This window comes from Castanea sativa, chromosome 12 (genome assembly GCF_040712315.1).
Source record: "Castanea sativa cultivar Marrone di Chiusa Pesio chromosome 12, ASM4071231v1".
Taxonomy (NCBI): Eukaryota; Viridiplantae; Streptophyta; class Magnoliopsida; order Fagales; family Fagaceae; genus Castanea; species Castanea sativa.
In genome coordinates, this window is record NC_134024.1 from 10,789,581 (window position 1) to 10,812,623 (window position 23,043).

Genomic DNA, 23,043 nt, shown 5'->3' on the forward strand with positions numbered 1-23,043 from the left:
AATAGAACCTTGGTTATGTCTTGTTCCTTGGACCACCTGCCTTGGATAAATTAACATTTCTTTGACTATGAGAATACTAAACAGAACCTTGGCCATGTAAGATTCATTGAATCACAAGCTTTGGGTAAATTAGTAACCAGCCTAGCTATGGTGGATAACCAAGATCCTCATTGTGGTAATTTAATTGAAAGGGCATACTTGAGCATCACTTAAAACATTTGCAAGTATATCCACAATCTGTTTGTGAGCTAATTATCACCTACAACTTCTTAGATTTGCTATTAAGTGGAAGATTATGTGGAGCCCTAAGTGGATAGATGCTTCACCATGGTGTGAAGTTAGAGGAAGATTCAACAATGTGCAGGATCTTTTGAGTTAATTATACTTAAGGTATGTCTTAAATTTTAAGCTGGGGGAAACTAGCCCAAGGTGTTGCCATTTGCATGGGGTGTGACAGTCAGACCCCCACTTGCTTAAATAATTGTTAAGATTAAGGATGTAGAAATATTTCAAATTAGATTTTGTTTATGCTAGTTAAGCACTGAGTGGAAGAGACATTATATGTAACTTTACACAAATGCAATTAAGTATGAAAGAATTTAATTTTTTTTCATTAAAGTCCGATCTTGCAAAAGGTAAAGTAAATACATCTTAAAAAAGATAAACTACAAACTAAGTAGAAGGGAAAGTACATACATATATATATATATATATATATATATATATATATATATATATATATATATATATTCTAAGAGCTACTTAATTTTGAGGATGAGCTTGTCTTTTGCTAGGGCCTTGGTGGATTGGGCAGGTGCTGCTGCTGACGATGCTGGGCCTTTACCCTTGGAATCCTCTTTGGCAGGAATAGGAAGGTTGCTAGAACTAGCTCTTGGCTTTAGGAGACCACCTTCACCTCGGAGGAATCCTTAGGCACAGCTGGAGGCTTAGCAACCTCAGGAACCACTCCTTTGGTTACATCTTTTTTCTCCTCGATAGCTTTAACTTGTTCTACCTCCCTGGGAGGATCGGTGGAAGAAGGGAGGATTTTGGCAGGACTGTCCTTATCATCCTCTGCTTCTTTGGAGACAGTGTCAGCCTTGGGGTTTGAGGAGCTTGGAAGGACTGACTCTCGGATTGCGAGGGGATAGTAGACATTCTCTACTCTCCTAAGTGCAGAGGAGTCCTCAACCCCAGTCAGGTTGAGGGCCTCATTCCACACTTGAAAGCAGTGGGTTCTACACACCCCCAAGACCTCGGCCCTAAGTGCCTCTTCATTCTCTACTACCCCCACATCATAGCTGTCTTGTTTGACCTAGTCCTTAGCCTTCTCAGTCTTTTCCAGCTTCTTCTTTAGGACCTTTATGTGCTCTTTAGCTATAGCAAACTCATCCTTAGCCTGACGAAGTTGCTTGCGCTGAGTCTCTGCCTGCTTTTTCGCCCCTTACAAAACAGCCTCAGCGTTCTTCTTCTCCCTATCAGCCTCGGTGATCTTAGTATTCAGCTCTTGGATCTTCTTCTCTGCCACCTTAAAGGCGTCCACAGCAGCAATAAGCCTAGCCTCTTCATTCTTCATCTACCTGTGGGAGCTGTTCACCAACTCCTCAGCTCTGTGTGTAGCTTGGACAGCCTTTCAAGGATGGAAGTATAATGGTTAAAAAAAACAGTTATAATTTTGAATATGAGAAAGCTAGTTAATAGACTTACCATAGCAAGATCCCTCTTCAAGCTAAGGAACACTTCGTGTTTCCTTATTGACCTCAGGTCGGCTATATCTCCAAGCAGCAGAAGGGCCTGCTCTACGGCAACGGCCACATACCTGGCCTTCCCCTGTTGGAAGTCCACTATGGAAGCATTAGCTAGAAAGGGAGATCCATCCAGCACGAAAGAGGGGTTCTAGGCTGGCACCATGATTTGGTGGTCTTGCCCCCTCCCCACTATTGATCCTTCACTTGAAGACCTTGTGTGGGTAGTTTTAGCCGCTTTGGCCCCCTTTTGGGGCTCGGCCTCCTTGAGGAGATGGCCTTTTCCCTCTTTTACTACCTCTTTTCCCTTCGGATCCCTCTTTCTCTTCTTATTAGCAGGGTTGGGTTGGAGAGCTTGGGTGGATGGAGGAGTAGGAGGCTTAGTCTGGGTTGCCTTTCTTGGCACGTTGCCTCTAGCATGGGACCCCAGCAGCTCGTGAAGGCTTGATCTTGTTTTGCGTTGTAGCACCATGGCGTCTAAGATAGTGGGATCTTCCTAGGAATGGCTTACTTGGGCTGGAAGAAGGTGGCTAAAGTCACCAGCTGGAGCTTCTAGAATGGGACCTGGATTAAGGAAACCCGGTACGACGACGTTTATCAGATGTAGACGCCGGTTTTTGACCTTGATCACGCACTTTGGCGCCTAGAAGCTAGATGATATTAGATCGTAGCCGAGGATGAGATGAGCCGCCCTAAGTTGCCCGTCCCTATGGATAAAGACCTCAGCCTTGAGTATTTTTTCTAAATCTGGTTGGTTGACATGGTTTAGGTTCGGGACAGTAGAGTGCTTATCTACAAAATCATCAAAAACAGAAAAACACTGTTAAGAAAGCAGCACAAATCAAAGGAAAATTAAATTACAAGTACAAATAGAAGAAATGAGCATGGAAGATATTGGCAAGGAGAAGGGGTGTTATTAGAACAATAAACCTAGACCTAAGAACCCCACCTGGTGTCCCTTCTCTCGTCGGACAATGAAGGCCATCGTGCCACTTCCCTGAGACAATTAGGTAACCTTTATTCATGCCTTTGTTGGACTCAGGGAGGCACGAAATGAGTCTGACCTCAGGAACCCTAGTTTTGAGGTAGTACCCCTGCCCCCTTTTAAGTGATGACGGTTGTAAATCCAATTGACGTAGTGGTGGGTGCAGTTCACGCCCATCTTCTCATTGAGGGCGTCTACACTACCTAAAATTCTAAACATATTGGGGGCACACTGGGTGGGGGAAAGCATATGAGCTATTAGATAATCCCTAGTAACTCTACCCATGGGAATTCTCATCCCTCCCTCTATAAAGGCAATCATAGGGATTACTACTTCTCCCTCCTGTCTCATGATATGCCACTCCCCCTGTTTGTAATACCTAATAGAAACTCCTGCTGGGATTCGGTATTGAGCTTTAAATTTTTCTATACCTTTTGGAGTGTCTACTAGGTAAGCAAATCTACCCATGGAAGAGAAAAGGTAAGGATAATATGTGGACAGGGTGAAGTTAGACGAGTCGAGGAAGAAAGGGTTCTGAGTAAAGAAAAAGACATAAGAGATAAACGAGAAGAAAGGAGGAAGAAATTGCTAGAAACAACTTATGGGATAGAAAGGAGGCTCCTCGGACCAGCTCTTGAGTTTTGAGAGTGCAAAAAGTGAGGTAGTTGAAGCTTTTGAGCAATATATATATGAGAGAGAAAAGCAAGTGGGAAAACTCCTGCTCAAGTTCCCATAAAATCTCCAGCTGTTGGATCTCCATCGTACTGCAGAACGTGGGGAACGTGGAGCCGTAGAAATTAATTGCAAGCATGCCCTGGATGCCGAAACGTTAGGAACGTGCTTCTAGGCAGTTGAAAAGACACCTACACAAACATAAATGATGTAAGGGAAGAGCAGAATTATTATTATAATATCGAAATCCCCTTTTTTTTTAGGAGCAAAAGAAGGGAATTTCGAGGGGCTATTGAAGGGATGAAAGGCCCAGAAATGTATATTGGGTCGTAGGTTGTGGGCCTTGTCCGAAGATTTTTAATAGTCTGAGGACAAGTAGATGTTAATGAAGAAGTACGAGGCAGAGAGTTACAGAAGGATTATGACCACGAAGGCTTGGGAAGGTAGTTTGAGGAGGAATGCCTCCTCGGCTAAGCAAGACAGAGGTCAGAAGGTTTGATCTGCCATCAAGAGCAACACTCTGGAGGATTCTACTGATAAGGATAAACATCAGGAGAGAATAGGACAAAGGGAAGCTAAGAAATATTTAAGAGAAAGTTGAGAAATATCTAAGAGAAAGCTGCTACCACCACATTAAAAGCTCTACAGCGAATCCTCTGGCCGCATTAATGTGGAGGTGATACCTGAATAATGGTATTCAGCCTTACAACTACTCCTAGAGATTTCAGGAAAGTGCTAATGAGACAAAGATCAAAGTCAGCAACTTGACCTAAACGTGGAGGGTGGAGATGAAGAAAAATAGCAGAATATAAGGAAGAAAGGCCTCCTTGATAAAGATCTATTTGAGAATCTGTAGGAGGAACATGGTAGCAAAAAGAACTGAAATTGTAATCAAGTCTAAAAGAAATATATTCAAGAACTATTCTCCTCGGACTTTGTCAAGAAATGATTTCTTTGCATAAAGCTTATTTTTCTTTACTTTCTTATTATCTTTAGTCCATTGTGTGTATTGTTCAATTCATTGAAGCCTAGTTTTTAGCCCATTCTTTACAAATTCATTGTGTTGGGCTCTTTAGTCCTTAATCCTATTATCGGTTGGGCTTAGAATCCAAAACTTCCTCTTACAAGTTGAATTTGGCAAAATTTTCCCAAACTTATTGCAACAAAAACTAAATTACATATTTATGATGAAAGTGAAAAAATCTAAGAAGGTTTATAATATGAATATCTTGACATTGGACAAGCTACAAGGTTTCATTCTACTTACTTTTTCTTAAAAATGAATGTGATAAACAAACATGTGAACTATTTGAAGTAAAATTTTGTAGTTTCTTTAATTTTTTTTCTTTCTGAAGTACCTCGACATGAGTGTGAAAGAGATTTAGGGTCCGTTTGGTTGAAGTTGAAATAGGGAGGATAGAAAATAGGGGAGAGAAAAGTAGAGAGAAAACTGATTTTATGGGCGTTTGGTTGAAGAGAAAGGGATGATGGAAAATTGGTAGAGCCTAGGTGTTTTCTTCCTTGGCCCACCAAAATTTTGTCTCTCCAATTTATGGAGAAAATAGAGGAGAGAGGAATAGTTGCATCAATGCATATGATTGAACTATCATCTCTTTTTTATTTTGCTTTCCTAGGCGTGGCAGTGTGGGACTTGCTTGTCATTTTTTTCCACTTTTTTTTTCCTTTCTTTCTTTGGGGTGGATATGCTGGTTGCTCTTTTCTTTTTTCTTTTTTTTTCTTCTTCTGAGTGTGATATAAGTTTTGCTCTTCTTATTTATTTATTTATTTATTTTTGGATTTAACTAAACATGGATTTTTTTTACATGATTTTTCTTTTTTAATAAATTTAGGTGATTGCTTTTTTTTTTTTTTTTTTGGTTGTTTGTCACTACTTTGTTTTAATTGGGCATTAATTTTTAACAATGGCATATGAGTAAATTTATACAAACTCATTTTTTTTAATCTCTAAACTTTTCCACTCCTAACAAAACACAAATGATAGAAACTAAAATTTCTTCTATCCTCTCACTTTTTTATTCCTTCTCTATTTTCTATCATCTTACTTTTTCACCCCTCCAACCAAATGGACTCTTAAAAATCAATTTCCTTTCTAAAAGGAATAAAATCAATCAATAATATATATTTGGCTTCATGTTTTCTTATTGTAAACATCTTAACTTTTTTTTTTAATATACAGAACATTCTACTCTTGGCTGAAGGTGAAATTCAAAACCAAAAAAATAAAGTGGAGGCTGGAGAGTGAGATACAATTTTCATTTTTTTTTTACTACTCCATCGGTTCCTCTATTAATTACCACATTGACGAATAATTCACATATTTACATGTATGCATGCAGTAAGTTTTATGTTGTGGACAGAATATTCTGGGTAAAAATTGTCTTATTTGAAGAAAAAAGACATATTACACTCATTGTTATTTCTGTCATTAACTTATGTAAGTACTAAATAGTAAGTAGTAATCTTTTTTAACAGAATGCACATTTTCACAAAGTTGCATTAATTGTTATAATAACTTAAGGGAGGTACAATATTATGGATGATGAAGCTATGGGATACTTGCAAGGGATTTTCACCACTCTATGGGCAATATGGAAGCACAGGAACCCGGTTATCCATGAAGGTAAAATACCAAATCCAATGGAAGTGGTTTTAATTGCTCAAAACTTGTCTTGCAGGTATAAAGAATCCTATACCAGCATTCCAGTCACCAGCAGACAGTGCTGAAGACCAATCCCAGAGCCAACCTCAGATGCAGGACAATGCCATTTGATCATCAAAATTGCAAGCGTAAGGAGGAAAAAAGCTAGGAGGAGTGCATATGCTTTTGAGGCAAAGAATGTGCAGGGAGATATCATGTTTTGGGGAGTTGCTAGCAGCACAGCAAAAATAGATCATGGGGCCACTTTGGAAGCTATGGTGGAGGCTACTCACAAGGCCAAACTCTATGGTTTCCAACGCATTTTGATTCTAAGTACTTGCAGAAGGCTTACCCAAGTTTTGAATAGGAAGATAGTTCCTGACTGGTAAGAAAGGACTTTTTTGGCTGATATAAGTCACTTACAGATGTGCGGTTTAACTTTTATAGTGTACTTAGTCCCTAACGTAGTTGTGGAGCAGGTTTTTTCTGTAGCCTATAAGGCAACAAGATTGCCTATGTACCAATACTGGCATAAATCCTCTCTTTTGTAGTGTGTATAACTTTGGTTTTCTCCCTTCAATGGTATCAAAAAAAAAAAAAAAACCCTTAAGGGAGGTACCACTAAACATAACACTGTTCCATCTTGACATCAATTCAACAATGTCTATACCTTCAAATCCCAAACAAAACCAAATTTTATAAACTCTAGGATTGAATGCACACTAAAACTGATCTATGTTAACTTAACTAGTAAAGTATTTGAAAGTTGAATAAGAGATTTAGGTTTGATTCTTGCCTACACCAAAAACTGATTGGTGTCTTGGTCAGATGATAAAGAGTTATCATCAAGAACAGACGCTATAAGTTGAAACTTTCTATAAAAAAAAAAAAACCGATCCAATTAATAAATACAGTCGGAGAAGTGTTGGGAAAATTGATTTGTTTATGAAAACGTCAACCCCATTTTCTGTAACATCTGATAGTCACAACGTATGTCTGATATATTTATATCATCATTTATAGTTCAGAGAGGTCTTAAGAATTTGGATGCATTTCATGGTGTTTAAATTTTAAAACCCACACTACGAATATAACCCTACAAATAAAAACTAATAAAACAGCACTGAGATAACAACAATAGGAAAAGGTGACAGTTGCAGCAGCTGAAGAACATTATATACAAAATTCCAAAAACGCAAAGATCAGATCTCAGGTACGGGGAGATTTATTTTTCCTTTATTTGAAAGCTTTGTTTCTGAATTGTTAGGTTCTTCCAATACTAATTTTTTGAAACGTGAAATCAACTTTTTGGATTTAATATTTAAAAAAATCATATTGCAAATGATATATTTTTTAAGAAATGAAAAAACTCAGGTTTTTGTTCACCAAGCCTGAGCCTAATAAGAAAGTTGGTCAGTCCTACATCGGCCATCATATGAGAGTTTTTATTTTTATTCATTTTTACAATAGGGAGGGAAATTTAAATACTAAATATTTTTATTAAAAACACAAAAAATTGCCGATCAATGAAGCTACAAATCTCTTGGTAGGCCATTGTGTGAGTTTGGTTTATTGGGGAACACGTTTTCTCTCTCACGTTTTGGAAAGATCAATTAGGTGTTCACCTTCTTTCCTATAGCAAGTGATTTATTGAAACAGAATCCCATACATCCTACTTCCTATTATCCCTTAATTTTGATTATTACCCAAGTGGATTCTTTTATTAAAAATTTTATCTCCTTTGTTGAGAAAAACTAAAAAGCACAAGGAGGAAAAAAAGAAATATTTAATTAAATTTTAAGTTAAACATATTTTTATTAAAATATATTTTAAAATGATTTTTTGTTAAAAATAAAATGTAGGGAGACAGAAAATTGAATTATTGGAATAAAAAATAATATAATTTACTTAACTATTTTATCTCTTTCTTGTTTGAATGTTTCAAAAGAAATGAATGTAATGCACAATTAATTATCTTATTTAGGAATTTTTTACTGGAAAAAGATTATGAATCCTATTTTGTCACTTCTTTAATAAGATAAGACATTGAAAAATAAAAGGTGCTTATTGAAAAAAATAAAGAAAAATAAAACAAGCATTCTTATGGCATTCAATATCTTTCTCTCAGATTCTCAAAAAAAAAAAAATATATATATATATATATATATATATATATATATATTCTTTTCATTCCATTTTATTTAACGTCTCTTCATTCAAAGTTTCAAACAATCTACTAAGGAGAAGAATGTAAGTAAGAATCTCCATTTGAAGATGGGAAGTTGACAGCACATTAGTAATCAGTATTCAATAATTTCATTTAGGCCTTATTCTTTGACAAACTATAGGTTTAATTGGCTTGATTTCATAGTTTGCCAAACACTCCACGTTCAAAATCATTTACCCATATTATTTTAAGGTTAATACTTGCTACACATAGCGAACGTTTTCAATTATAATGGACAGTGTGTGCAACAAATAGTGCCCTTATTTTAGATACATACTTGATGAAGGAATATATAATACATGTAAATTGAAGTTATTGAATTTGACTTATCGTGGGTTCTAGCTAGCTCATCTGGTAAAATTTATGATAGTTGAATAAGAGATTTAGGATTCAATCTCCGCTTACACCAAAAACTGATTGGTGTCTTGGTTTAATAATAAAGAGCTATCAGGAATGGAAACCATAGGTTGAAAATCTCTCTCAAAAAAAATTTTGACTTATTTTAATGTTGACACAAAAATTTTTGAAAGGCGACATTGTTTTTCGTATTATTATTCCCCATCATAGTATTGTCATTAATAAACAATCTCATATAAAAATAAAAACATATTAATAACTATCACAAATATCAAATTATATGTATTTTAAAAAATAAAATAAAGACAATTGTATTTACTACAAATTTTATTACTTACTAGTTTTTTTTGGGGGGGGGGGGGGGGGGGTAAGCAATATTACTTGCTAGTTACTATATATATTGCCTTTTATATTTTATTTATTTTAGGTTTGCAATGGGAAAAAGAACGGTCGGGTTGGTTTTGATGCTTTGTTTGGTGGTCGGAATTGTTGTGGGTCAGTTTACAGCAGATAATAGGGAAAGTTGCGTTGACAATTGCGTCCTGGATTGTTTACGTGGTAAATCCGATTCTAGTCGTGCTGCTGCTGCTAGAGTGTGCTACACAAAATGCTCTAACACTTGTCCCATGAATTCCAAACCCTGTATTCTCTTTTGGTGCTGGAAATAAAGTTAAATATCTATATTAAAAGATGGATCCCAAATTTGGTGAATTCACAAAATGAAGACATTTTTTTTTTTTTTCTCAAAAAAAAAAGACTTTTTTTTTTGGCGAAAACTTGTAATAAGACACGTGTCATCTTTTAGAGTAATGTAATATAGCAAACAATGTACAGGTTTTAATTATTTTACACATCTTAATAAATTCCTTTAGAATAATGTTCCCGAGTGATATATAAACTTACAATGTCGTAATAACAAATAATGACTTGTACACATCATAAATGTTCCCAATCGTCCTTGGGAACATCTTCTTTTTTTTTTTTCTTCTTTTTTTTTATGTTTGTACTTATGGTCCATGGATCCACCACTATGTCAGCAAAAGTGTGTTCGGTTTTGATTTGAGAGAAATGGGGCGAGTGAGTATTGGAGGTTCTGGACTGGTGCGGTTTGGTTGGATTCCTACGGTAAGTGCTTTACTTACACAATTCAATGGTTTGAACATTCATTCAACCATGGTTCTATGGATTTAATAACTATGCAATCTATTATTGTTTATAAATAATCAGTTAACAAGTTTAGTGACACAATAAAGTTCACATTTCTCTTTACCACAATTATTAGGGTGTAAGTGTATTCACTTATCTCATCCATCTTCTCCCATATATATGTGTGTGTGTGTGTGTTTCTCAACAAAAAAAAAATTTGTTAGGGTGGAATGTTTTGATTAAAGAGGTATCAATAGTAAATATTTGTCAAATTAATATTGTAGCAATCATAACTTATCATTTTAACAAATTATGAAAAAAAAAAAAATAGTATAGTAACTCTAATATTAGGAGGAAGTTCGGCTATAAATTTGGTTGTAACAAAGGACTACAACTCCCACTAAAAAAATTAATATTACTATATATTTTGAAAATCTAACCATTAAATTGCATGTTTTCTATATTATTAACACACACGTCAAATTTCATATTAATCAAATCTTATTTACTATTCGATCCATAAATTTATTTTTTATGTATAATTTTATACTACAAAAATTTGAAATTTAAAATTTTTGATTAATGACATAGTTATTGATATTTGATTTTCTAGAAATTTTGCAAGTATGGAAGATATAAAAATAAAATGTTATATGGATTTGCCAAAATTTCATCTAATAAAAAGATATTGAGTAGAATTGTAGCCAAACTTTGTCCCTCATTGTTCCTTTAGAGAAAGCGTTACCTCATAGTAACAAATTAAAATTAAAATTTTAGAAAAGGTAAAATATGAAATTCTTCTTTAATAATAAAATTTTTTATTTAAACCATTAATCTCTATTTTTTTTTTATTCAAACTAATGTATTAAAAATGTGGGGAGTGAAAGGACCCAAATGGGCATATGGGCCTTTGGACTGTAGCATGAAGGGCCGACCTGCTCCAGAATTAAACTCTACGAATTGGCCAATACGCCGAGAGTCCAAGGGTAGAGCCGAGGACGAACTTCTCCTCGGACAAGCCTAAGAGAATTCAAAACTTCATTATGAAGGTCAAAGCTCAACTCTAGAAAGACTAATGGTTAAAGGGGGAAACCCTGAACTTTCTTGATACACCAGTATTAAGGAAAATATCTAGAGCAAAGGCTGCCACCTTCGCATTAAAAACTCTGCACCTACCTCCCTGGCCGCATTAATGGGGAAGTGACCCCTAAAACAGTAGGGCAGAAACTTCTAGTCAGGGTCCCAAAAGTCATCTAAAAAAGGGGTATTTAAGGGGGAGGAATGAAAAAGAAAGGGGATCTCTCTCTTTTTGGCTCTCTCGCTTACTCTCTCTCTCTAAAGAACAAGAAAAGAAATTAAGGATTGTAACCTGTAAGAAAGAAAGAGAAATAATAAAGAGGTAGTCTCGGCTAGGGTCCGAGGAGATCTATTTGCAATTATCGTTCGTTATTTATCTGTATTTGTTTATAAAAGCCTGTTATCAAGCTCCCAGCACTTCTAACCTAGGTTTCAAGCCCACACTCTACGAATTTTATTGTTTAAGGCTCATTGGGCCTGAGCCCATAATCTTCTTTGGGTCCAGGTGCAATTGTGCACTTACAAAAAATATCTTCTTCTTTTTTTTTTCTTTTTTTTTTAATTTTCAATGTCTTAGGTTCAAACTTCAGACACTTCATACCCTACCAAATAAATATGAAAAAAAAAAAACCATAAAAATGTATTGTTGTGACCCCCCCCCCCCCCCCCAAAAAAAAGAGTAAAAAGCTAAACATATTTTATCTTTTAAATATGATATCACATTGTTTAAAAAAATTAACTATAAATTTTTTATAAGATGAGATTTTAAATTATGTGACATTTTTAGATTGATTAAAAGCATGTGAATATTTATTATGAAATGGCTATGTACGAAGAGGATTGGATTTTTAAAAAAAAAAAAAGGAGGAATCTTCAATCATAATTCCTTTGTCACGTGGAGAGAGGAATCACTAATGCAAAAATCATTATTTTCAAATTTCCAATCCATAAATACTATATTAAAAAAAATAAATCCATAGAAACGAGAATCTAAATAACATTATTTTATATTAAATTGGACTTGAAACTGAAGATTGCGTTCATAGGCCACATCCAATAATGGAGGCCCAATGTTTTGAACGATTCAGTTTGTAGACTAATTATTTAGGATGATGTAATCTTAGCATGAGTTAATTGACCCACTATGGCCCATGGCCCACACACTGGAGAGAGCCCGTATTAATGGCTCAAAAGTTTTTTCTTTTTTTTCGTTTTTTGGCCTAAAAGAGTTTTGAACTACGAAAAAGCTTTTTTTTTTTTCAAACTTCAAACATCATTGGGCTAAGTTTTTGACATTTTGTATCATTGTCCTAAATGATGATTCAGATGATTGTACAAACTGAGTATAGCATTCACCATAAAGTAGTCAAAATAATTAAAAAGCTAGTTTAGCAACAAACGCTAAAAATACTCTTGACATCAAAGTTGCAATACCTATAAATTTTTAACTTTTAGCTACAGTGAGCTGCTAAAGATGATAACTCACTGTAGCTAAAAGTTAAATTTTATTATTATTATTATCATCTGGCCTTCTTTTTTCTCTTTTTAGTTTTTTGTAGTGTTTATTGCGTATGATATATTAGTTTATTGTGTTGTTTATATTATTTTAATGTGTTGTATGGTAAAACAAAACTTTTGATGTTGAGTGTATTGTGAAGTGAGTTGTTAAAATAGATAAAGTGGTTTTTTGATTTGTTAAAAGCCTTTTTTTTTTTTTTTTTACATGTTTTGCTGTGAATGCTCAACTGCATTTGGATTTTGAATCCATAAATTTGAAATGCCTTCATTTCAAGTTCATTAATTTTATATATCATTTCAAATTCATTGATTGTAGAGGATTAAAATTCTTGGTAGATTTGGTTGAATTCAAATATTTTATATTTTAAAATTATCCAAATAAGGTACTTGAATTTTAGTCATTCAAATCCAAATTCTGCTATCCGAACTCACCATTAAGAGAATTGATAAATGCAAAAAGAACTAGTAGAAAGACACGTGTGTGACTTACAAGAAGGAAACAACTTACTTCTTAAACTTCATACCATCCAATGAGATGGGTGGAAGCACACCAAATTAGCTTAGCGATTCATATAAAAAATCTTAAGAGAAAAAAAAAAAATGAAGTGTGATCAAAAGTCAATACTTTTTAGTGATGGTTTGACAATGGTATATATAAAGTGTTGGTGGTGAGGATTAGTGATCACTTCCTCATAAGGTGAAAGATGTCATGATAACATATCATTCCCTTAGGTTGGTTAAAGGGACATACTGCCCCTTAATGTTCTAGAGTGATGGCTAATGTCTTGTTGCATTTAATACAAACGGGGCGACGATTAATGTAGACAGGATGGGAAAACTAACGTATTATATCATGTATCAGCTACATTATATACTTTCTCCTTAAAAATATGGAGGTGCTTTGTCAATGAGTTTCAAGTGTTCGATCTAACTGAGTTTTTGGTCATCTAGATGTTCAACCAATCCTCTTTAAGGATGTTTCTCGATATGGTGCCATGGGGTCACCTTCTAGACATGACCCTAGCCTAACGGGTTTGTTTCCGTTTGGCTTGAACTTACAAGCTTTTCCTCACTCCAATTCTCATTTTTATATCTTATCCTTTTACAATGTATTTTGAGAAGTTAAGTCAAAATGAAGTTAAATTAGTGTTTTTCTTAAATGTATTCGGTTCTCAGTTGATTTCTACCAATTATTTATAATAAATTCTAGATAAAATAACAAAGCTACGTAACATTTTCGAAAATAAATAAAAAGGATTCAATCAAAAGGTAACCTTACCAATTTACAAATTAAAAAGTGCATAACTAGAGCTAGTTTATTATTATCAAGAGGTAACATAGATATTGATTATTATAGCAAATTTGTGGTGAAAATTTTCCCCAGAATAATTTTTTAAAAATAAAATAAAAATATTTCCTTGAAACTTCCGAAAAAGTGATTATAAAAGGTCAATCCCAAGGGAGCAAAAGAAGAAGAGATAATCATGAGATTGTATGGTGAGATCAATCTTGGATTAATCTTGACAAAGTTATATTACAATGAAATTTCTGACACATTATTGGTAATGTGAAATTTCCATAATCGTTTTATCACATTTTCCCTCTAGCATGTGTGAGCCTAATTTAGAATATTAGGATAGCAGTAACAGCTATCTTGTTTCAAGTTATAATTTGACAAAGTAATACGAAAATCATCATAGTTTGCCTCTAACCTGATATTCCATTTCTCTTCTTGCATGTTATAATTGCCTACCTTCTTTAAGACCTAATTTGGAATTTCAATATTTCAAGGATATACAACTCTCAAAAATTCATCATGGATATATTTTTTAAATCATTATTGATCTAATAGTGAATGGTCACTAGATATGTTAATTTTATGAAAATCCATAGTTTTAAACTTTTTTTAATTTGCTTCATCTCTAGAGTAAATAAGATAAGGGAAACTTGTTTGAAATTCTCTAATTTTATAATGTTGGCTTTGTGGTAGCATACAAAAAAGAATACAAAGTGTGAAGAAAATTTTTAAATACAATTTTTTTTTGGTAAACAAAATATAATATTTTATCTCTCAAACTTAAATCTTCATAAAATATATAAGATTCGGAGATGCTACAAGTCATAAAGCATTGGGACCACATCATAATGTGTTAAGGTGCAATCTCAACAATGTCATCTTGCTGATCTAAAAATTCAACTTAGTTCAATCTCACATAATTACAATAATGTTACAAATACAAATTATTTATAAATTATTATTGTGGAAAATTTTTACTGGTTTTCATATGGATCCATTGCTAACTTTAATTTTTCATTTACCAATAAACTACTTATTACATTAACAGTTTGTAAAAAAAAAAAATATATTGTGAAAAAGTTTATTGCTCTAGCCATGCTCAATTATTAATATAACCCAAAAATACATCTCTCTCTCTCTCTCTCTCTCTCTGCGTGTGCTTGTGCGTGTGCGTGTGCATGCGCACGCGCGCGCTTTCAAGCTAGACTTCAGACAAGTTCTAAGGTTGGGTGGGGTTTGGAAGAATTATCAAGGTTGTGAAGGACTTGAGAATTGATTTGGAAAATGTAGCTAGCTAGAGGAGCCATTTGCATGAGATGCACTAGATGGTATAGACAATAGTGAGACAATCCAGTTCAACCTCCGCTTGTGTTAATCATCCTTGTGGTTAATGATTTGCAATTGTAGCTTCTTTTTAAAGAGCACCTTAGGGGAGATGTAGGGGGCTAATTTGCGACCTACCTCATCGTTCATCGTAGCTTTAAGGTTCTCTTTTTCCTTGTTGATGTGATAGGTCAACGAAAATGGACTTCTTTTGAGGGCTAAAAGAAGATGTATATGGCTTGTAAATGGACTAACGATATGAGAGAGAGCATTGATTGTGTTTTGTTAATAATTGGGTGAGGTGATGATATATAAGCTGAAATTTAATTGAAGCATTGGTCTCTAATTAAGCCAACTAGGTCACAATTTATGGATTGCACCTTAACACATTATATGTGATTTGGACCTAAAAACATTTATACATATCCATAAAATGTTTTATTGATGTAGTGACATTTTCATTGATGTCATTTATACATACTTGATCGAAGTTAAGAACTCTTTAAAATGCACAAATTTTGTTATTCGGGGAACTCTTTAAGACTGAACTTTGGAAGGCTTTTTTATTTTATTTTTAAAATATTTTTATTTTTAGAATTCAATAATTGGTGAGAAAAGATTTGAACTCTTAATGTGTCTATTAAAAATACCAAGAGATTCTAATTAAGTTATAAGGCTCTTGATGATTGAAAGCAGAAGTTATAAAAACACATAATGGCTTTAAATTGGTGCTTGAATCTAAGTTGGGACTTCTTGTATAATTTGAAAGATTAAAAGGAAAAAAAAAAAAACCCTTGTAATTTACTTATTGTCAAAATTTTATTTTTTAAAGCTCAATAACTTGCAAATTTTAATTATCACTTTTATGGAGGTTAAGAATTTTTTGTTGAGTGAACACATCTTTATATGGGTTAAAATGGCGGTAAACATGAATAAAATGTTTTTTTTTTAGAGAAATACTATGTCCACAATATTTTTACAACACTTTTACAACAAATCCTAAGTGGCAGGTTTTTATTATTTGTTATGTGTGAGGAAAAAAGTAATTTAAATTATGAATTCAAATTATAATCAATAACAACTTACTACCTATTATTTGTTGTAAAAATATTGTGAACATAGCACTACTCTTCTTTTTATTAATGAGTAATTTTTTTCCCTTTTCTGCAACACATTTACATCATTCATCTTAATAAAATAAGACATAAATTTTTACTATTAAATTAAGAAAAAATCATATATCATAATAAATTCCCATTCCCTTTGTATTTTTATAATTAGATAGTTACAATAATGGGGTGGGGATATGAACCATGAACATTTTCATTGGAAACATTAGAAAATATTAGTAGAATTTGGCAAAATTTTCCAAACTTATTGCAACAAAAACTAAATTACATTTTTATGATGAAAATGAAAAAAAAAATCTAAGAAGGTTTATAATATGAATATCTTGACACTAGATGAGATACAAGGTTTCATTCTACTTACTTTTCTTAAAAATGAATATGATTAACAAACATGCGAACTATTTGAAGTGAATTTTGTAGTTTCTTTAATTTTTTCTTTCTGTAGTACCTCAACATCAGCGTGAAAGAAATTTGGGGTCTATTTGGTTGGAGTTGAAACAAGGAGGATAGAAAATAGAGGAGAGAAAAGTATAGAAAAAACTAATTTGATGGGTGTTTGGTTGGAAAGAAAGGGAAGATGAAAAATTGGTAGAGTGTAGGTGTTTTCTTTCCTGACCCACCAAAATTCTATCTTTTTAATTTATGGATAAAATAGAGGAGAGAGGAACAGTTGCATCAATGACCGAACTATCATCTCTTTTTCTTTTTCTTTTTCTTTTTTTCTATTTTGCTTTCCTAGGCGTGGGACTCGCTCGTCGTTCTTTTTTCACCTTTTTTTTCTTTCTTTCTTGGATGTGGATATGCTAGTTGCTCTTTTTATTTCTTTTTTTTTTTTTTCCTGAGCGTGATACAATTTTTGCTCTTCTTATTTATTTATTTTTTGAATTCAACTAAACGTGAATTTTTTTTTAACTTTTTTTATACTATTTTTCTTTTTTAATAAATTTAGGCAATTGCATTTTTTTTTTGGGTTGTTTGTCACTCTTTTTTTTTAATTGGTCATTATTTTTTAACAATGGCATATGAGTAAATTTATACAAACTTTTTTTTTTTTTCAATCTCTCAACTTTTCCACCTCCAACCAAACACAAAAGAAAGAATCTAAAATCTCTTCTATTCTTTCACTTTTTTATTCTTTCTCAATTTTCTATCATTCTACTTTTTTGTCCCTCCAACCAAATGGACCCTTAAGAATTAGTTTCCTTTCTAAAAGGAATAAAATCAATCAAATATATATATATATATATATATATATATATATATATATATATATATATATATATATATATATATTACTTCATGTTTTCTTTAAATATGATGATGGGGTATAAAAAAGGATAAAATGTTTTTTTCTTTAAGAAACAGGATAAAATGTTTTTTTCTTTAAGAAACAGGATAAAATGTTTTGTACTACAATTTCTCTAATCATGATTATAATATGATTCTATGTTTTCATTTCCTTTTTTTCCATTTTAATGGTAGGACAATTAAAATTTATTAAAAATTTTATTGCTAGTTTACAGGGTAAAATATTATTTTGGTTCATAAACTTTATTAACAGTTTGTTTTTATCTCTAAACTTTAAGAAGTTCATTTTTCGTCTCTAAACTATTGAAAAATTCATCTTTCATCCCTAAACTATTGATAATGTTTTATTTATATCCTTAAACTTTATCAAAAGTTTGTGTTTCGTCCCTAAACTATTGAAAAAAATTCTTTTTTCATCCTTATTCTTATTTCTAAATTATTGCAAAAACTCTTTACAAAGTTTAGGGACAAAAAACAAACTTCTTAAAGTTTAGAAATGAAAAACAAACTTTTAATAAAATTTAAGGACTAAAATAGTATTTTACCCCGTCTATAACATGTTCTTGAATTAAGTGATATATTTGATATGTCATCCATAGAGGTAAACAATGTTACATTACAAATACCAATTTTTAGTATATATATATTTTGCATTTCTGCTACCATGTGTGCTATTGTATTATAAAACCTCTTAACAGCTACGATACAAAACAAACGCTACTACAAAATTACAAATAGATGCATGTCGCAATCCATCTATTTTTGGTGCCATCTATTTGCTAGTTTAGAGTGCAAATGTTTTCATATCATGGGAATCTCTCAATTTTTCATATTCTTCTTCCCCTTTAAACATTCAAATCTATTACATAAAATTTTGTTTCTAATGCCGCCCTTTGCCTCAATATTCAATCACTTCAAGTTTCACTTTTATTCAAACAAAAGCATTAGTTCCAAATCTCTAGTAACCAAATATAGCTTCTATATAAAGACCATTTTTTTATACAATACAAACTAGTTTTGACCTTTTGGCTTTTCAATCACTTCCTCACACTTATAGGACAAAATGATCTTTTAGAGCTATGTTTCTAATGCCGCCCTTTGCCTCAATATTCAATCACTTCACTTTCATTCGAACAAAAGCATTAGTTCCAAGTCTCTAGTAACCAAATATAGCTTCTATATAAAGATCATTTTTTTTTTTTTATTCAATACAAACTAGTTTCAATTCATGACCTTTCGGCTTTTGAATCACTTCCTTACACTTACGGGACAAAAGGACCTTTTAGAACTATTTCGAAGACGGGGTCACCCTTTGTCACGTTTCTCCAATAAAATTGCTTACTTAATTAAGATAAGAGATAGGGGCTTTGCTTGACAACTTGTATTTTGTCTCTTTGAACCAGCTAATAGATGATGATGATGGTGCATTTGGGACTTTTAGGACACCCAGTTAAATACCAAAAAAAAAAACTAGTACTATATAATATCTTAAACTTTTATTATATTTTCCTCCTTCAAATAAGATATAGTTGACCTAATAAAATTATAATATTTAATTAAAATATATTTGACCAACGCTAATATCTAACTCTTAAGAATAATTTATATTTGACCAAAGAAACAGCCACTTGCAAAGAATCCAACAAGTTGAAATGTGAACAGACAAAAAAAGAGTATCTTGCGTTTGTCTCGTGATAAAAAAAATATTAAAGCAGCTTAACCGGAGCCTGTCACGGTGAGTAACTTATTATAAGGGCCTTCCAAACATGGATCCGACAACTGTCGTGCCCCACATGATGGGTCCAAAAAATTATTACAATATCTTTTTTTTTTTAAACTCCAATATTTATTTAAATGATAGAACATTTTTAGGCTATTTGTTTTGATAGAATAATTTTCGGCTATTATTATTTATTAGTGGATATGAAACTTTTGGGTTATGTGGAAATCAAGCCGTTAACCTGTTGAAGAGTCATCAATTAACAAAAAATGCACATTGGATACTCTAAAGTATGCCTTTTTTCTTTTTTTTTTTAAGTCGGCCATTCTAAAATATGCTAAGGAGACAGTTCTCTTAATTATTTGTTACAAACTACAAGGCAGTTTATATCAATTATTAGTATATTATATATATATATATATATTATAATTTGGAACCAGAAACAATAATCCACACTTTTCGCCCTCCCCAAAATAATAACCCCCAGTCTTGGAGAATATTTAGGAGATAAAATAGGCATCTTTATTGCAAAAGGAATTGTTCTTTTACCTTGCAATAAATATTTTTATATAATATAATAACATGAAAGTCCACAAATCAGACAAAAAATCTACTATCAAACTGGTAGTGATACGAATAATTTTCAACTATCTATTTCTTTCCCCAGTTAATTGAACTATCCTTTCCTTTTCCTTGCTACAATCCTCTAATTGGGGATTGTCTTAATCTTAATTATGATTTTAGCAATAATAATATTATAATTAATACATTAAGCCAGCAATAAAAAGCCGATTTCTCATGTTGTAGATTGGTGGGTGATGCAGCAAACTTATAGTACTCAAATTTGCTAGCTAATTATGGTACTGAATTTGGACTTTGGAGCATAAAGCTCAATAGCCTACGATAACAAGGACTAAAAAAAGCTGAAACTCAAAACGGTCTCATGATTTACCTTGGTAATCATAAAACCATCCAGACACCCATAAAATCATCATCACAGTATGCAGCAACACAACTCACATTAAGCTAGTAAAAGCTAAAAGGAAAAGTGCGAGCATAGGAATTGGATCACTCTAATTGTCTTTTACATTAACAAAAGGACTTAAAACAGAAACCTATGGATGAAAAGAGATTATTCCCTCCATCTTTTTTTTCTATGCTATGCTTGTTTGGTGGCCAAAAAGAAAAAAAGAAAAAAAGTACTATACAAGAAATTTCCATGCTCACTTCTAAAAAACCAAAAATTTAAATTATGAAAAATCCCAAATTTAGAAGCAAGTCTTGAGTTTAGTACTTTTGTGCACGCGATCCGATAAAATGCTGCTACGTGTCGAAATCTCAACACCCACCTACCGCTGCTGCGGATCCACACGGAGCCCAAGAAGAACCCGAACTCGCTCCTCCTCGAGGGGTAGAACCACCGGAGAAATTGTCCCCGGACCCTCCGCCAGGGCTGTTACCATAACCAAGTTCTTGAAACCCCATGAAGATGTCCTCATTCATCGCTATGTTTGGAATAAGAATGTCATCATCCTCATCATCATCAACCATTTCCTCACTCTCTTTATCGTTCCCGTCGATCATCTTATCAGTCTCTTCGTTGATGTTGTGGTTGGCTGCCTCTTCATCTGTTTGTAGCACTGTCAGTGGTGTTGTGGGAGAGAGGCATGAAGCTGACTGTGGAGAAAAGCATGAAGCAATATTACCATTGGTATTGGCAGCGTCTGTGGACTTAAATTTATTGCGCACACTGCCAGCTAGTGAGTTTCGATGAGTGGGACGAGGGTGAGTGTGTTCGCCTGTGTAGGTGATGATGAAAGTGTTGGGGTCAGTGTTGCTTCGCTCTACTTGTTTTCTTGCAGTACACCCTTTTGTGCTACTGCACCGGTAGTAGTTTCTGCGTTTTGAGAAAAAAAACAAAAACAAAACCGAATATTTAGGCCAAAATTGACGCAGACCAAAAAAACAAAGTAACCATCTTTAAGAAAAGAGCGAGAAAAGTGTGTTTATTGGAATTAAAAACCTTGGATATGGAGAGCCTTTGATGGGCTTTTGTCCGTATTTACGCCATGCCCACACATCCGCAGAGAGATTCTCTGCGGTTACATGTCTCACTGTTCTCTTCTGCTGGTTCTTCCTGCAAATCAAAACAAGGAAATTCAACCATTTTAGCCATTGGAGGCATAGACATAATGTAAAGTTTTCATTTTTTTTTTTTTTTGTTTCTTCCTTGTAAACAGAAACAACGTAATGGGAAAATTTTGAAATACCTTTTTCTTGCCCTGGGGACCTGAGATTGCATGGTTGGTAAAGACATGGAAGAGCTGGCTTGAGGCTTTAGAAATTCCTGTTGATAGACATGTTGTTGTTGTTGTTGCTGTTGTTGTTGAGGACCTTGCAGTCGTTGTTGATCTAGGATTCCCCGAAAACCAAAAGAGGAGGATCCATGTAAGCGATGTTGTAGATCAGAAATAGAGGAATTGGGTTTGATACCATGACTTGTTGTGGTGGTGGTGGTGGTGGTGGTGGTGGGGAAAAAGGGTTTGCAAAGTTCTTCTAATTCTTGGAAAGCAGTGGTTCTGGGCTCTACAAAGTGAGGAAAAGAAAATGAGTCACTTTCTTCCTTAAAAGTTTGAGAAGCCAAACAAGACAAAGGGTTTTCTGAAGCAGCAGTGGTGTTGGTGGTGGTGGTGGAGTATTTGCAACTACGCACCACCGCATTTAGATCCCAATCAGTCATTTGTGAGGGCACTATATACGGCGGAGTTCTCTCACCTAAATATTGTAACACACAAAATATAATTTTTTTTTTTTTCTAGGATTGTTGCTAGTTGTTATCCCCTTAATTCTCAGCCCATATGAAACAATTGGGTGAGTGAGCAACTAGGCAAGGCAGAGAGACAGGAAGAGTGGACAGCGCTGACTTCTGGGGCTAAAAAGAAAAAAATATATATTTAGAGAAAGAGAGAGAGAAGTGAGAGGAAATGAATCAAATGATGGAGTAGTGACTTGGTAATTGTAAATCACTAAAATTGTTTATATAAGGGAAGGAATAGTTATCAAGAGAAAGAGAGAGAGAGAGATAGAGATGTGTTTTTGGTGGGTGGGGTGGGGGTATGGTTTTAAGGGATCTGAGGTAGTACTTTCCATGTGTGAGAAAACCCACTTTAGGTTTGCTTTTTCATTGACTTTGAGAAATGTCAAAGTGGACCTAAGAAATGTGCCAAAGAAAAAGGGGGGAGAGAGAGCTTTGGTTCCCAAATTGCCTGTGAAATTTGCCTTATAGACATGCTTAACAATATTGTACTCGATATCATATTGGATTAGCTTGAGCGCAACTGATTCCGTCACGCACTTACCAAAAAAAAAAAAAAGTGATTCCGTCACGCGCTCTGTCTAGGCGTGCATACACTTTGCGGGTACATGTGGTGCATTGGCTTAGCATGTCGTACAACTGGGCTACATTCCATTTGTGTTTCAATCACTCTTTCGAGGGCGTGGGGCTGTCATTACATAGTGGTTGGAATAAAGAAAAGAAGCTTAGGAATAATGGAATGTGGAGCTAGTCCCGCACTACAATCCCACTCTCTTTACCAAGGGTTACAAAACACTAATATGGTTCACCGGTTTAAGATGGAGTTTCAATTTTGAGTTCAAAGGTTCTCAATTTTTTTTCTTTCAAAACTGATTGCTTAATCCAAATTAAGATACTTGATATATATTTATTGTGGAAAAAAGAATGAAGTGCAGAATTTTAAATACAATTACTACTAATGTTAAAGCCTCAGGTTGAGAGTACTTTCTCTTTAATTTTCTTTCTATTTTTTCATCTTTAATTAAAATCAGAGTTTTAATAAGCCTCTTCTCGTCATTTAAATA

The 23,043-nt window shown here is 33.6% G+C and overlaps 1 protein-coding gene across 2 annotated transcripts; it reads right to left on the bottom strand.

The window, feature by feature from the left end:
* Positions 1–20,069: 20,069 nt before the first annotated feature.
* LOC142620941 (putative WRKY transcription factor 27) lies at positions 20,070–22,204 on the bottom strand. Of its 2 annotated transcripts, XM_075794263.1 has the most exons (4): positions 21,435–22,204; positions 21,188–21,301; positions 20,871–21,061; positions 20,070–20,792 (listed from the first exon to the last, which is right to left on the bottom strand). In XM_075794263.1, exons 1-4 carry the CDS (start codon positions 21,902–21,904, stop codon positions 20,503–20,505), a joined length of 1,065 nt encoding a protein of 354 aa, XP_075650378.1. In that variant the 5' UTR covers positions 21,905–22,204; the 3' UTR covers positions 20,070–20,502. The 2 variants fall into 2 exon arrangements, with proteins under 2 accessions (XP_075650378.1, XP_075650377.1); XM_075794262.1 differs by having other exon boundaries at positions 20,079–21,061; positions 21,435–22,198.
* Positions 22,205–23,043: the final 839 nt, after the last annotated feature.

Excerpts from the sequence above, each read along its gene's own strand:
- LOC142620941 (XM_075794262.1), bottom strand. The coding sequence starts at position 21,904 with ATGACTGATTGGGATCTAAATGCGGTGGTGCGTAGTTGCAAATACTCC. Across the intron at positions 21,302-21,434 it reads GTCCCCAGGGCAAGAAAAAG|GAAGAACCAGCAGAAGAGAA; the intron begins GTATTTCAAAAT and ends TTTGATTTGCAG. Across the intron at positions 21,062-21,187 it reads AAAGGCTCTCCATATCCAAG|AAACTACTACCGGTGCAGTA; the intron begins GTTTTTAATTCC and ends CTCAAAACGCAG.